General features: G+C 41.3%; 1 protein-coding gene across 26 annotated transcripts in view; it reads right to left on the bottom strand.

The window, feature by feature from the left end:
- Positions 1-17,286, bottom strand: part of ZBTB38 (zinc finger and BTB domain containing 38) — a 130,572-nt gene that overhangs the window by 6,548 nt on the left and 106,738 nt on the right. For 13 of the 26 annotated variants that reach the window (XM_035704924.2, XM_049099915.1, XM_049099921.1 and 10 more), the window contains one exon: positions 3,064-3,197. The exons of 9 other annotated variants lie outside the window; for them this stretch is intronic. In XM_035704924.2, coding sequence (XP_035560817.1) covers positions 3,064-3,197 — 134 coding nt within the window. 4 more of the 26 variants (XR_007405287.1, XM_035704941.2, XR_003137345.3 and 1 more) reach the window with 4 other exon arrangements.

Below are 17,286 nucleotides of genomic sequence, written 5' to 3'. Positions count from 1 at the left end.
GGGCTTGAACCCATGTCCCTGAGATCAAGAGTTGCATGCTCTATTGAGTGAGCCTACCAGGCACCCCAACAAGTAGCTTCTTTACTTCTAGACAATTTTCAGTGCTTTTGAAACACTTTTTTTTTTTTTTTTGGTATGAAAATACAGGTTTTTATCTCACTCTGCTGTTACTTGTAAGACTTGGAGTCAATATTAGAAGCTAAATCTTGATCTCGCCCCAGCCTGTTTCTCATACCATCGCTAATAGTTGTTATAGTTGGAAGTCCTCCCAGAACTCTTTCTCCAAGACCGTAGCTATATATACATGTCCAAATTTGGGAGGAGGAGGGTTTTCTCCACAAACCTTAAGGGTCTCATCGTCAATCAAGGCTGCTGCATGAACTCCTAGAGATGAGCAATGCTGTGGTCCTGCCACGACCTCCTGTTTCACAGATGATCCTGATGATCTGATCCAAATATCATTTATAAATCAGGAAGATGATTTTTTAAAAAAAATCTTTCCCTAAGCAAGCAGAACCTGTATAGAAAGGTACTGCTGCTCAGAGAAGAAGCAAGAACTGGAGAAACCATTCCTACTTCGTGGCTCTGAAAGGTCTCCCCATGGAAAGCCTCATTCTGCATAACCAAGTCTGACCACCAGGGGTGCTCTGCCTCCCTGCGCTACTGGCCCTTACCTCTCTTACCTCATTCTCTGATTTCCCTTTCAGTATAACCAAAGTACATTAAGATTTCAGAAAAGAACTCTGAGGTACTGAGGGCACACAAATAGAAACAACACACAGAACCACCAAAGTATGTATCTAAGTCTAGTGTGATCTCCTTCTGGTTTTGATTTGCAGACATCTCTACAAGATCCTGATTCAATGCCTTCGGATACATACCCACAAGTGAGATTGCTGGATCTCATAGTAGTTGTATTTCTAATTTCTTGAGGAATCTCCATACTGCTTTTCGTTGTAGCTGTCACCAATTTACACTCCCACCAACAGTGCACAAGGGTTCCCTTTTCTCCAACCCTTTATCAACACTTGTCATCTCTTTTTGATTTTAGTAATTCTAGCAGGTGTGAGGTGGTATCTCATTGTGGTTTTCACTTGCATTTCCCTGTTGATGAGAGATGCTGAGCATCTTTTCATATGTCTGTTGGCTATCTGTATGCCTTCTTTGGAAAAATGTCTATTCAGGTCCTCTGCCCATTTGTTAATTGGGTTATTTGTGGCTCTGGGATGTTGAGTTGTACAAATTCTTTATATGTTTTGGATATTAACTCCTCACCAAACTATCATTTCCAAGTATCTTCTTCCATTTGGTAGGTTATCATTTTGTTGATGGTTTCCATTGTGCAAAAATCTTTTTAGTTTCATGTAGTCTCAATACTTGATTTTTGCTTTTATTTCCCTTGCCTGAGGAGACAAATCTAGAAAAATGCTTCTATTGCTGAGGTCAAAGAAATTACTGCCTATGATCTCTTCTAGGATTTTTATGGTTTCAGGTCTCACATTTAGATCTTTAATCCAGTTTAAGTTTGATCGATTTGTTTATTTATATATTTATTTTTAAAGATTTTATTTATTCATGAGAGATACAGAAAGAGAGGCAGAGACACAGGCAGAGGGAGAAGCAGGCTCCCTGCAGTGAACCTGATGTGGGACTCTATCCCAGGACCCAGGGGATCATGACCTGAGCCAAAGGCAGAAACTCAATCACTTAGTCACCCAGGCCCTTGAGCATATTTTTTGTATCTGGTGTAAGAAAGTGGTCTGGTTTCATTCTTTTGCATGCAGCTGTCCAGTTGTCCCAGCACCAGTAATTCCACTATTGGGTATTAACCCAAAGAAAACGAAAACACTCTTTTGAAAAGATCTATGCACCCCTATGTTTATGGCAGCATTATTTACAATAGCCAAGGTATGGAAGCAGCCCACATATCCACTGATAGATGAATGGATAAAATAGGTATGTTACACACACACACACACAGGAATATTACACATAAAAAAGAATGTTGCCATTGAAACAATATGGATGGGCCTACCAACTAATATTATAGTGAGGGATAGAATATTACATAAGAAATACATGGTACATAGGGATCCAAGACACAAAAATGAAAACTTAACCTTACTTCATGCAATGTATTCTGTTCTGTTCTATTCTATTTTCTTTCATTTAAAAAATGCTAATGGCAACTCACAAATTCACTATACAGATCACTCCTGCAGTTAAAATAAAAAAAAACCCTCTGGTCTAAAGGCCATACTAAGCAACTATCATCCAGCTTCTCTATCTTTTATCAAGTGATGTCCAGAAAGCAGCAGAGCTTGAAGAGATCTCTTTAGCTTCCAGTGGCAAGTTCTTCCTAGCATTGGAGTACCACATTTAACTCATGGCATTCATTCAGTTATGGAGAGACCAGATGGCCACAAAATGAATTTTTTACCCTTTTTAAAAGCTATTATAAGTTGTGCCCATTATGTTATTTAGTGTCCTTTGTACTTTAGGATCCATTTGATTGATTTGATTCTTTGATCTCATCTAGCCATAGGAAAAAGTACATCACTACTAACAAATTCTTCTATTCCCAAGACAAGGAAGCTTACAACTAACTGTCATTGTCACCTGTTATAACAATGGCTACATTGTTAGCTTGGGTTTCTGGTGTAACTATTGTCTCATTTCCTTTATTTAATGTTAGTTTTTCTACTCTTGTTTACTCTGCCTTTAATTTTAACTGTCCATGAATCTTTTCTAGAAGTGTAAGGGATTATGTCTATGAATAAAAATGGAATTAAATGAACCAGAATCCATGGCTTCTTGTATGGCCCTGAGGAGAGGGGGCCACCTCTGAACAGACGGAATCTGTCCTTCATTGGTTATAGATCAACAACATATTTTGCTGATGATTCTTTTGCCTCCCTTGGGGTCTCTGCTGTGGGCCTCTATAGAATCCCTACTTTCTCTCCCGACTTAATTTATTCTCATCCTTTTTGGCTTTTCCAATAACCATACATTATTTCTTTATCCAGCCTGACTGGGTAGTCTCAGATTTGGTAAAGCACATACCATGGTTTTAAAAGCTGGTTTCCATCTTGGTTTAGTTCCATGCTGACATCTATTTTGTCCTTCCACATCAAAACTACTGCTTCTTCCAAAACACCCCACAGCACTCTGAAACTCCCAGTAGGCCTCACTTCCACCTGGGGAATACGGTATTTCACATCAAGCTAATACTCCCAAGGTATTAAATGATAAGCCCCATTTACTTCTATAGGATTTTATGATTCTTCTCTTAGATTGTTCAGTTAAGGTGGTTAGTAAAAGGCTGTTAACATTTAAGAATATCTTAATCATACAGTTAGAATAACAACATATAATAGAAAGTATCATTATATATATCATTAATACAACCTCCTAATTTCAGAATATCCAAGTATGACTTGTTCAAAAGGGGGACTATCTACCATTGTGTGGCAGAAATACTTTTAAAATCATAGTAACTAGGGATCCCTGGGTGGCGCAGCGGTTTGGCGCCTGCCTTTGGCCCAGGGCGCGATCCTGGAGACCCGGATCGAATCCCACGTCGGGCTCCCGGTGCATGGAGCCTGCTTCTCCCTCTGCTTGTGTCTCTGCCTCTCTCTCTCTGTGACTATCATAAATAAATAAAAATTAAAAAAAAAATAAAATCATAGTAACTATGATTTCTGCCACACAAATACTTTTAAAATCATAGTTACTATACAGTACTTCGATTTGCCTTCTTGGCACATAAATAAGAACTTCATTCTTGTGTCATTTTTACCCAACACATATGTTAATGCCTAACATGGTCACAGGGCTCAGAGCAGAAGATACTGAAGAATGTGAGGCACCTGTTTGTCCTCAAGGGGCTTAGAGTGTAGGGGAAGAAAGAGAACTGTCGACTAATAATTGGAATCCAGGATGACAGGCCTTATGTTAAAAAAGTATGTACAAAGTGTTAAAGGATGAAATGCCAACTTATTATTTATAGAGGCCCTGATCAATCAATAAGTAAAACATGGATATGGGAAAGGCATTCTTTTTTTTTTTTTTTTTTAAGATTTTATTTATTTATTCATGAGAGACACAGAGAGAGAGGCAGAGACATAGGCAGAGGGAGAAGCAGGCTCCATGCAGGGAGCCTGATGTGGGACTCGATCCCAGGACTCCAGGATCACGCCCTGAGCCAAAGGCAGATGCTCAATGTCACCCAGGCATCCCTGGGAAAGGCATTCTAAGCAGAAGGAGCACCATGGGCAAAACAAACAAAAAATGTTTAAAAAGGTGGGTGTACTGCACTCAGGGACTGATAAGTGGGTCTGTGTGATGGTAGGAGAGGGTGTGCACACTGCTGTGTCCCTAGTGTCCTCAGCAGTGCCAGGCACATGGCAGGCCTCAACACTCTTTCTACTGAATGACTTGGGCGAAGAAAGGAAGGGTCAGACCAGATCATAAAGGCCCTAAAGTACTCCTAACAGTAAATTTAATATTGCAGGTTAAGAGGGAACCACTGAAAGTCATAACCAGATTTCAGTTGAAAACAAACAAACAAACACCCAATCACTCAGGCTGCAGTGTGTTGAAAGGATCAGAGGGAGGGGCAAGCTGGCTGTAAAAGACCAGTAGTTTGGCCATCTGTGGTACATCTGTGGTCCAGCAGAGAAGTTGCCCATCCACCCAAATGGACTGAGAAGTGGGGGCATATGGACAGCCCCACTCCACCTAAGAAAGTGGGATGGGGGTGGTATCTGAACTTAAAATAGATTTTCATTCCCTCTACCAATATTTATGGAATAACTGTTAAGTACAGGGATCAGGCTAAATGTTATAAGTAGACAAGAGTTCATTCTTCCTTTAAATGGATGCTTACTGAATATCTACTATATGCATTGGGACAGTAGTTTCCCAAACCTGGCTATGCATCAAAATCACCTGGGAAGCTTTAAAATAGTACAGATTTGTAGATATCCCCCTTCCCTGCTCCCACAGAAATTCTGGTGTAGAATAGCTGAGGCAAGATCCTGGAATCTGTATGCATTTTTATATTTATTTAGTGAACAAAGAATATATTCACATACCAAATTAAAAAGACACAACATGTAAACATTGACGAGCCTCTTTCCCACCTTGTTTCAGAGGCTCTTCAAGTTGCTTTTGGTTTTTGGGTGTGGAGCCCAACACAGGGCTTAAATTACTGACCCTGATATCAAGACCTGAGCTGAGATCAGAAGTCAGACACTTAACCGACCAGCCAAGCTGCCCAGGCACCCCAAGTATTTTTTTATCAACTAGCTAAAACCAGGCCTGGGGGGCTGACAATAAAACTCCATGCTAACAATAAACCCCATGCCTTCAAAGGTTTGTGGTGTAGCAAGGGAAATAAGATGTGTTTATGAAACACTGAATGACAAAGACAGAATGAATGTGCAGGATCACACAGGCAGGCAGGCCCGAAGAAGATGGAGAAGACGGTGGGAGTTCTGGGGAGCATCATGGGAATGGGGGGCGAGGGAAGGCATAGGGAGAAGCTCGACAAAGCCTTGCAGGAGGAAGCGCCATTTACTGCATCTTGAGGGTAGAATTTAGCTCTGCAGATACAAACAAAGGGGAAAGAGAATTTCACTCAGAGACAGGCACAGAGTTTCATGCCCTCAAGTTTATAATCCAGGAGTCAATGTAAGAGTTTAAAACAAAAAACCCAAATCTGCAAATGCAAACTGGAAAAAGCAATGAAAGCTGCTGAAGATGTACCTGAATGTCTTTAAGACTCTGGCACCACCCTTTCGAGCTTACCAGTGCCTTCCACCTGACCTACCTCCCAACCATAGTCACCTGACCATCTCAGAAGCTGCTGCAGCTAAAACCCACATTCTACATGTTCAAAGGGCAATAACGAAATGAGTCTGAAGTCTGTAGACCAGAGGACCACAGGCAAGTCTGGTTCCTGCAGGTTTCGTCTGACCAACCTGGTCTTTGGAACTGTGTTTTTGAAAAACTGGGCTGATGTTGAAAAGAGTAAGATTTAACATATAAATCATACACCTTTTCTTGAACAATATGAAGAGGGGGCAACAGTAGTTGTTGCCTGCCTGGCAAGAAGGACAGGGCGCCTAGTAGCTGTGTCCCCTCATCGTAGTCACCTGTACACACAAACTGCTAGCCCAGCCACTTCCCACCAAGTGGCTCTCTCTGTAACATGACCAGCCTGGCCCCTTTAGCTGCTTTCCTTTGTTGAGACTGATAAGTAAATTATGTGAAATAACATTAGACTCACAAATCTTATCAGATATACTTACTTTAAAGATATCCCCATGATTAAAATTAAGACTAATAAATGACCTTTTATGGGTTTTTTTTGGGGGGGGGCAGTCATCCTCAGCAAAAATAGTATTCTTGACTTTAAAAAGTTGAAGTGATCTCCTCTACTATATTTCTTTACAGAGAGTAACTTAATATTGAAGCCTTAGGAGTTCCTGCCAATGGAAAGCCCACGAAAGACCTCAGAAAAATAAATAGAAGATGGGAAGATGACTTTTAATTTACATGTAACTTTCTAAAATGTTTCCTAAAAAGCAAGTTTCACACAATAAACTCACTATTCTCAGTAGTATTAACCAAGATGGAGTAGATAAGCATGAAAAAGGCTAATAAAAATGTAGAGGCAAAAACTCTGGTGGGCCTACATTTCTTTTTTTAATTTAATGTAGGCCTACATTTCTTTTAAATAATTTGTCATTAGATAACTAACAGTAGGGCAGCCCGGGTGGCGCAGCGGTTTAGCGCCGCCTGCAGCCCGGGGTGTGATCCTGGGGACCGGGGACCGGGGATCGAGTCCCATGTCGGGCCTCCTGCATGGAGCCTGCTTCTCCCTCTGCCTGTGTCTCTGCCTCTCTCTTGTTCTCTCCGAATAAATAAATAAATAAATCTTTAAAAAAAAAGATAACTAACAGTAGTCATGTGACTTGTTACTATTTTCTTGAGTTTGTATTTAAGCTATAAAAGCCTTTAACATATATCTTCTAAATACACATATGCAATCTATTCAAACGTATGTACAAATAAATGTGTGACTTTATAAATATATACTATGTAAAAATGTTTATGTAGTCATACACTTATTTATAAATATATAGGTATATATAAAGATAGGGCAAACATATAATTCAGCATCTAAAAAAAGACACTTGAGAGAGAAAAGGGGTAAAACTAACAACTATGCCAGAGACACTGGTATATATTGGTTCAGTCCTGGGGAAATAAGGGCGAATCATCCTCTATTTATACTTATACACATACATGTAAGTGTACATTTGTATATAAGCATATATATATGAAAAAATAAAAACCTCTATATGAATATAAAATTCTATATTATAGTTGTAAGTACATATGTGTATATTTACATAAAATGTACTTAAAAGTATGTAAAATGCTTTTAAGAATTTTATAAATATAGGATAAACATACTTTTGTTTTTTTGTTTTAAAGATTTTGTTTATTTATTCATGAGAGACACAGAGAGGCAGAGACATAGGCAGAAGGAGAAGCAGGCTCCCTGCAGGGAGTCCAATGCAGGACTCCATCCCAGGACTCCAGGGATCATGACCTGAGCCAAAGGCAGATACTCAACCACTGAACCACTCAGGTGTCTCAATAAACAGACTTTGTATTTATACTTTATATAAATGCCATTGGGAAATTCTAGTTAATTCACATATTTAGGATCTTCTGCTGCTTTTGTCTCCTGCCATATTCCAACCTTCTCTAATAAATACACATACATATAATGCAAAGATATATCTTATTTTTTAATTTAAAGATCTTATTTATTTATTCATGAGAGACAGAGAGAGAGGCAGAGACACAGGCAGAGGGAGAAGCAGGATCCCTGCGAGGAGCCTGATGCGGGACTCGATCCCAGGATCACGCCCTTGCCAAAGGCAGATGCTCAACCACTGAGCCACCCAGGTGTCCCAACAAAGATGTATCTTAAATAAGATACTTTTGATGATTAAATTACCTTTTCTTCACTGCTTGTAGAATGAACTAGCTTTAAAAAAAAAAAAAATAGGGCTGCCCGGGTGGTACAGTCAACTGGGTAAGCGTCCAACTCTTGGTTCTGGCTCAGGTCCTAATTGGGGTCATGAGATTGAGCCTGAGTCAGGCTCTGTGCTCAGTGCAGAGTTTGTTTGGGTTTCTCCCTCCCTCTCCTTGTGCCCCTTCTCCCTGTGCTCCTGCTCTTTCTAAAATGAGTAAATAAACTTAAAAAAAATAAGTCTATGCTCGTGGTAAAGTATTCAAACAGTACAGAAGTCTATTAAGGTACAGAGCAGAAGCCGCCTTCTCCATCCTAGCCTCCCTCCCCCAGACCAGTGCACCCATTAACACCCATAGTACCCATACTCCCTAGGCATGGATACCTTTTTCCTAACTTTGGAAGATTTGCAAATTATATCTGTATAAAAGCTCTATGAGAAAAATTATTTCCTCTTCAGTTTCTTCTCTCCTAGCCTCTAGCTCCTCTGCTTGGCAATTCCTTAAACTTACTCATCTCAGGGAAGAGCCCATCTGGGCAGCGTCTGTCCTCTGGAATTTCTAGATTTTTGGTTCCTACCTTTATTATAATGTGTAGTGTTATACATCTATTCATGTTTATATCCTTCCCTCCCTGCTCCTTGAGTGCAGGGTCAATCTAACTCACCTTTGTTCTCCTGACACCTGTAGGGTACAGTACATTATTGATGATGTTGACAGCAAAAGGAACTGGCTCCTCAGACCCCGAGCAGCAAATGGCTTACACATTGTGCTTAGAAAAGTTCCTGATTTAAACTTTAAAGATGAGAAGCAGATGAATCCAAATTCTATTCTACAGAGAGCAAAATTAACTCTCTACTTTTATTAGAAAAATAAAAATTAATTTCTGTCCATTTCTTACCCCTAAGTTTCCTTCTAATCTGGCAGTTCTCAAAGTGTTTCATGGACCTCAAGTCTCCCAAGACCCTTTCAGCAGGTTTATGATGTCAAAACTATTTCATAATAACACAAAGATGCCATTTGCCTCCCCCCACCCACCATGTGGAACATGTGCATTAACAGTACAAAAGCAATGATGGGTCAAAGAGTCGGTGTGGTAGCAAGCATCAGCCAGTAACACCCAGATGAAAAAGTAAAAATTATTAATTTTATTAAATCTTGACCACTGAATATACAGCTTTTTACTATTCTGTGTGACAAAATGGGAGGTACACACAAAACACTTGCAGTGCACACTGAAAAAACAATGACTGCCTTAAGGTAAAACATGTGGGTGGTTCTTTGAGTTGTGAGTTGGACTAGCCAAATTTTTTTCATGGAACACCATTTGTTACATGAAAAAATGACTGACAAACTATGGTTATTCAGATGTGGGTATCTGGGCAAACATTTACTTGAAAATGAACTAAGTATGCTTGTCATTTCTTTCTTTAAAAAAAAAAAGATTTATTTATTTTAGAAAGAGAGTATGAGCATGGGAGGAGGACAAAGGGAGAAGGAGAGAGAATCTTGAGCAGACTCCCTGCTCAGAGCTTCAGCCCAACCTGAGATCATGATCTGAGTTGAAATCAAGACCTGACTTGACTGACTGAGCCACCTAGGTGCCCCTCAAGGAAGCAGCCATTTTATTGCCAGTAATAAAATTCAACTTTCAGGTGAAAATTACAATTTTGAGGGATGGCTAGGTGGCTCAGTGGTTGAGTGTCTTTTGGCTCAGGGCATGGTTCCGGTCTAGGGACTGAATTCCGTATTGGGCTCCCTGGAAGGAGCCTGCTTCTGCCTCCGCCTATATTTCTGCCTCTTTCTGTGTGTGTCTCTCATTAATTAAAAAAAAAAAATTACAATTTCGGAAAAGTTGGGATTTAACATAAACTTTGGTATCTACTACGATGAGCTCTACACTTCTCAATACATAATTATTTTTCTAATGAGGTTAACGAATGTGATTTTTGGATAGCGTGCAATGAGTCTGGAAGACAGGCATAGTTTAGTGAACTAATATTTTCCATATAACCATATAACCAATGGTATTTTTACAAAAAAAAAAAAAAAAAACATGTACGGGCTAAAAGGTGAAAGAGACATTAGTAGATTTAAATGTGACCAAGTATGGAAAGTTCATTGCCATAGTTGAACTTGGAAACTTAGAGTTTCAAGTTCCATGTTGCAACTAACCTTTAAAAAACTACCTGCCTGTCAAGGTTTGGATGTAGTATCAAAGAATATCCACAATTAATTGAAAAAGCTATTAGAAAAATTCTCCCCTTTCCAACGATCTATTCGTATGAGGCTAGGTTTTCTTTACATCAACTACAACAACATGCTTGGCCATTGAATTCAACAACTGATATGAAAATCCAGCTGCCTTTCTATCAGACTAAACATTATATATTTGCCATTCTTCTTCATTATATCTTTTGCCTTAGAAAACAGTTATTTTTTAAAATAAAATATGTTGGCATTCCTGGCTGGCTCAGTCGGTTAAGCATCTGCCTTTGGCTAGGATTATGATCTCGGAGTACTGGGATCGAGTCCCATGTCAGGCTCCCTGCTCAGTGGGGGGTCCACCTCTCCCTCTGCCCCTCTGCCTCTCTACCCCTCTGCTGCCCATTCTCTCTCAAAATAAATAAAATCTTTTAAAAATAAAATAAAATAAATAAAATACATTATTTTATCATGTAACTGGGTTTACTGTAGTCATTATTCATGAGTTAATTATTTTTTAAGTTCTCCTTTTAAATTTTGAATATGGCACATATTGATAGATATAGAACTCAGATAAACAAAAGCTCTTTGGGTCCTGAATGATTCATAAGGGCGTAAGGGAGTCCTGGGGCCAAAAAGTTTGAGAAATGCTACTCTAACCTATAAGAAAATGTTCAAATGATTTTTTTTAAAGATTCTGTTTATTTATTTGGCAGAGAGAGAGCAGAAGCAGGAGTAATGGTAGAGAGAGGGAGAGGGAGAAGCAGACTCCCTGTTGAGTAGGGAGCCTGACCCAGGGCTCCATCCCAGGACCCTGAGATCATGATCCGAGGCAAAGGCAGATGCTTAACTGACTGAGCCACCCAGGCATCCTGTTCAAAATGATTATTAAAGAAATTATTTAAAAATTATCTTCGCAATAAATGAAATCAGGCATAGGTTTAAAAGAACTAGGAACAAAGTGGATGAAAATGTGGTTAAATACAAAGCAAAAATCCCCAGGAGAGGGAGACACCAAGGGATGGAGAAACACAGATACACCCACAGTCACGCAGATACACATTCCAGAGCTACCTTTAATCTCCCAAGCTTAAAGTGGTTGCTAACCATCTCTGGAGTTCAGGCATGGCTGGAAAACCTGGGGGACCGACAGTGCCCCCCCCCCCCCCCCCACACACACACACTGTACAGACTAAGGTGAAAACTGTTCCTTGATCTGCAGGACCGCCGCCTCTCTTCTGTTTGAACTATCTAGCACTGCTTGCAGTCCTGCCTTCCAAATCTCAAAGGTTAGCTTGGTCAGTGTTGTGTGTGCCCATACGATTCTATCCACTCATCTATTAAATTCCCCAGTAGATCCTGGAGACCGCGTTTAGGTACTGGTTCACTCATTCTGTGACTGAGCAACTCATTCCCTGTATTTCCAGCTTAGTTAAATCTTCCCTTTCCAATTAGTCCAGGCAATTTTACTGAAAGACACAGAGGTCAAAAAACTTAAAATGAGCATTTCCACATAAACTTTAACTCTCACAGTGCAAAAAAAAAAAAAAAAAAAAAAAAAAAAAAAACCTTGGAAAACCTCTAGGTTATTAATCAACAACATATCTATCATGTAGAACTTTATAGGGCTTGCTAATAAAATGTGGTGTGCTTTTATTAGTAAATCTTTAAGACCTGACAGAGAGTGAGGTAACACTATCCTGAGTAATAAAGCCACTCTCCAGGGTGAGACTGAGGCCCATTTTTCTATATCTTCAGATCAGAGACAAAGGCCAAGAGCCATCTTGCAGCAAGTTGGCCACTTAATTCCTAACGTACATAACAACAAAACTGAACCAAGAGGGCAACTTTTGCTTCTCTCAACTGCACGTCTTCTGCTATAAAAAGAAACTTAGAAATAAAACCCAACTAAAAAAAAGAACACATTGTATTAGGATACCGACCTGGAATCCTGCAAAAGTCAAAGGCCCAGTCCATTTTGGGGCAGTACGGGGCCCATATCGAAGTGGAAGCTACTGCCCGGGGCTGAGAGTCCCTGTAGAAAGTGTGCCGATGAAGGACACTGTTCAGTGATCCCGCTCCACCATCCCACACACATCTCTGCGGGGCACTTTCTCATAGTCATGGTGGGTGACGACGTCAGACCTCATGTGACAAGGTGTTAGAAACACACGCATCGGATCTCAAAAACAGATTACAAAACAGAAGCCTTTTATAGAGTATGGCTGTGTCTGGGAAAAGGAAAATCCTCTTGATTTCTAAATGTAGTTCAAAAAGGGTAGAGAAGAGCTGCATTTATCAGATTTTTAATGCACTTAAACTATTGGATTCAAGAAGGCATCATAAGGCAAGGCAAGTTTGCTCTTTCAACTGAAAATCAGGCCATTTGAAAGGCTGACATCAGAAAGCTGCCAGGGTGTATTCGACAGAGGGAGGTTGGCTTTAACAACCTTACTTGAATATATTACTTTGAAAAGGTAAACATTTGGTCTCTAGACTTGTAGTTGCGTGCATATTGATTGTAAGAACGAGTATTATCAGATTCATGAGTGATGCAATGTGCTCAGTTAAATATTTCAGGCTGCTTGTTTGGAAAGATGAAAGGGGGGAAAGGTCCTTGGCTTCTCTCTTTCTTTTTCAAACACAACAGTATTTCAGGGTAGCCCGTGTACCTTGGGTTCATCTCAGGATCGAGCTTGCCCACATACCTGCTTGCTTAGGAAACCTGGCCAACAGGCTTCAAGTGTTTATCTTTGAAGCCCTCCAGTGCTGTATTCGTTTCTCATCTCAGCCAAGCTCACTGAGACTAAGAGTCCCTAATGTGGGAGGCATTTTTAATCTGAATGCTGTGGGGGCCAAGTTACCAAGATGACCAGCACAGGGCTCTTGTCCTCTGAAACTTTTCATTTTGGGGTGAGCTTATCATCAAGAGTTGGTTTCAAAAACCAAATACTTTTATTGTGAGCCTTTAAAAGGCCAACTGATTTAATGGCCCATGCTTCTCTCAGTTGACTGTTTTCTCTTGGGAAAGGCCAAGGGAAGAACTGTCAGATATTCTGGGTACTGAACAAGGCTGACCTTCCAGCTAATCGCAAGGACGGGTCCACCAACTGCTGCTTTGGCATTACACTATATAAACCCACCTCCCCACGGCACCCTCCCTCTCCACCCCCTGCTCCCTTTGCACCCCAGCTTTCTGAGGACTACTTATGATAAGGAATCACAGTTTACACTGGTTCTTTCTGGATAGGCCAGGAATCGGGCAGGGAGAAATGAATGACACAACACACCCAGCATGAAGTGCAGTGCTTGGCACATTGTGGGGCTCAGGGAGTGTGGGCTGGAATCAGCTTGAGAACTGACCGTGTCCCGTTCAGCTGGTGGCTTTCAAGAGAACTGCTTATACAGTCCATGCTTCATATGATACATGGGACATTAACGATATCAAGTCAAGCCCTGCTGAAAACCCTTCAGTGGCTTTCCCTGAAGTCGGTGCAAAATCCAGACGCTTCACTGGCTTGTGAGGCCTGGTGTGGTCCCCAGGTCCTGTTCACTGTCTCTAGACTTGCCTGCTCCCTTCCATCCCACTCTGTGCTCACCACACAGGCCTCCCTATGCTTACTCTATCTGCCAAGTCTCTTCCGGCCCCGGGGCCTTGAAACACACGGATCCCAGTACTGCCTGTGGCTGGCTCACTCGCATGCTTCAGGCCCTGGTCAAATGTCATACTGGAGGGACCACCCTGTCCATCTATTTGATCCTGCTTTCACTTGCTCTCACAATGCCTGAAGTATGATAGTTTTCCTTCATACTACCCATCTCAACCTGTAGTCATCACATGTGTTTGCTTGGTCATTGTCCATACTCTGCCCACCAAAAGGGAAGCTCCAGGAGGGAAATGACCTTGTCCATCCTGTTCACTGCTACATCTACAGGACACAGCACATGACAGGCACTCAGGAAACAGTTGCTGAATGACTTAAGTGGGTTGTGCACAAAAAACACAAATGCTCACCCTGATTAAAAGAGCAACGCGTCCTTCTCCCCTGCATTCCTGATACCTTGAACGCTGCTCTGCTTTTTTCTTTGCCACAGTACCCATAACATTCCAACAGATTACACATTTTACCTCTTGCTTACTATCCATCTGCCTGCTAGAATTTAAGTGCCACAAGGGCAGTAATCTTTGATATTCTTCCCTGATGTATCTTAAGCACCTAGAATAGTGCCTGACACATAGTAGACCCTCAACATTCAATTACTAAATAGACAATCCATACTGTAAATAGATACGTTTCTAAATCAGTATTAGATATGGGTAGGCACCCTACATATTGCTATGACAATTTGTTTGAATTTGCCTAATCAATTTAGAATAAGTTTGCTTTTATCTGATGCATTTTAGGTTGTAAAGCACTTCACGTATTAATTCTTTCAATCCCCTCACCATCCTGTGTAGTAGGCATGTAAAATGGAGATATTACTATATACTCACAGGGTTAAGAGAATTAGAAGAGTCTGTGCGGGGTATATATAGAAGCTGATATTATTGGGTCCACAGTATCAAGTGGAAACTGAGCCCAGATAGTGCCTTGCTTACAGGGGAGCTGTAATTTCGGATGGCAGCACAGTGCTCAGCCCCCCACTCTCTGCTGTCTCACGGGCATGTGCACTCACAACAGGAGTGAAGACAGAGCAGGTGACCTGATCTACCCAGCGCAGAACTGTCCTGTGCCAAGTCCAGACGGTAGGCTCACTGTATAGGATCACCACTGAGAAGCCCGTGGCAGGAACAGACCCAGGCTGAGATTCAAGAGCTAGAGCTGCCGGGGGCAGCCAGCTGGGGTCACATGCCAAGAAGTAACCAAGAAACACTGCCTGTCATGAAGCAGAATGTGTCAGAGTGGGATCGGAGTTAAGGCAAGCAGACCCCTGGCCATGAGCAGCCATCACCAGGGCAAGCTGAGCATTGGTAGAGAATGGCCCTGGGCCTGGGCACTCAAGGCCAGCCGGGCAGACAGTGGAGGGACAGAGGCATCCTCTAAGTCAGTCCTAAGGTCTGCTCCATGGCCCAGAATTGGTTACACACCTGACACCAAGGCTTTTACACCCACAGGTTGCCAACTTAAAATTTCAGTATTTAAAAAGGTTGATCATGACCTGAGCTGAAGGCAGATGCCTGATTAAGCTACCCAAGCACCCCAAAAAAGGCTGACTTTTAAAAGTCTATTACCAATTCAATTCAGTCCATGCATTCAGAAGACAAAAGGAAATGCATAGCCAGGATTTGCTAATCTGAAGTGTGTGTAATAAGGAAAATGAGTTTTCATTTGCCTCCCCTCCCCCATGAGTACTTAGATTTGCCTTCTCAGCATAGGACTGGGGATGATGCAGGCTCAAAGATCAAGAAGCTCATGCTGGAGATCTGTCAGTCAGAGTATGGCATAAGAGCAGTGAGCATGAAGCCTCAGGGGAGCACCAGGGAAAGAGACTCTCCAGGGGAGGGCCAACTCTGGGTGTGCGCTTTCTCCATGACAAATGGAGAAAAGAGTCCCATAAACACGGAACTGAGACCTGGCCAGTGAAGCTCATTAACACCCTAAATCCAAATTCTAATATCTTCACCAAGGCTTATAAGTCCTCTGCGACTAAACCCCATTTCCTGCCACTCTACCCTGCCTCGGCAGCCTTCTTTCTATTTCTTGAATATGCCTAGGATCTTCCTACCTCCAGGCCTTTGCATGTGTTGCTTCTGCATCCTAGAACGCCCTCCTAGCCCAGATGGCAGCCTACTCTTATCTCCATCCAACAATCCTTTCCCCCTTAATTAGGTTCATCCATTACATATTCTTAGCATACTTTTCTTCTTTCATAGCACTCATTATGATTGTAATTAAGTATCAACAAATGTGTACCTTTACCACAAGAGTATCAGTTTTATAAGGACTAAGACTGTTCACCAGTATCCCCAGCTCCCAGCTCTGGACTTGTCACATGACAGGTGCTAATAAAGCTTTATTAAATGAACACAAAAACAAAAAGCAACCAAACACCAAGCCTTCTAAAGCCCACTACATTGGGCACTGAAACCAAGCTTTCTGGATCTAGCATTAAGGCAACACGAATTGCCCTATTTGTCACCTATGGTAAGGGATGAGTATGTTTGTTGAGCATAAAAAAGTCAAGAGGTTGTTCTGACATGCTACAAGGAAACACACACAGGTAACCAGATCAACACTGCTAGCCTAAAGCCGGGCTAGATAGGACAAGCCAGGGCCATCTACTGCCCACAAAGCTGTCATTGCTCAAACAAGTTGAAACATTGAAACACGGCTTCAAAACACTGAAAAAGGACTTACTATTTCTGCTTTGGCTCAAGTGAAGGAAAAGAACAATACTTGAAGCTCTACTGATATGCCTTGATCTGTGAGAGACAATGCCCAAAATGGAGTCACCTATGCTAAGCCCCACGTCACCAAACTGAAACATAACTTAGTTTGGCTCTTCCTGAAATGGAATCTTAAACCAGTCAGTCAGGAATCAACTGATCAGCATTAAATAAGCAATCTGCCCAATGATACCCTGCTGTCCTATATAAGGAAAGCAGCCTTGCAATAACCAATCCATTTGCCTAGTGTAACTTCCTTCTTCTGCTCCCTGCTGCCTATAAAATCTCTTGTCTTACACAGCTCTTTGGTGCTCCTTTTTATCTGTTAGATTGGATGCTTCCCAATTCACAAATCACTGAATAAAGCCAATAAAGTCTTTAAAATGTACTCAGATGAATTTTGTTCTTAAATAGTTTAAACTCAAAGGATTTGGACTTTGCCCCTGAGTGCTTGGGTTAACTTGGAAACAAACTTTTAAAATAGCTTTAAAAAAAATAAAATTTCAAAGTAATAAACATGTGGGTGTAGTATAAAAAAGCTGCGCACATGCACTGGCCCATGACTTTGAACTATGCTATGAAGAAACAGCTCACTATTGTCTCCTGCTTGTGTCAGAGCCCCCCTGGGTAGCCTTCCCAAG

The sequence above is a fragment of the Canis lupus genome, chromosome 23 (assembly GCF_003254725.2).
Source record: "Canis lupus dingo isolate Sandy chromosome 23, ASM325472v2, whole genome shotgun sequence".
Taxonomy (NCBI): domain Eukaryota; kingdom Metazoa; phylum Chordata; class Mammalia; order Carnivora; family Canidae; genus Canis; species Canis lupus.
This window is presented reverse-complemented; position numbering and strand designations above follow the sequence as displayed.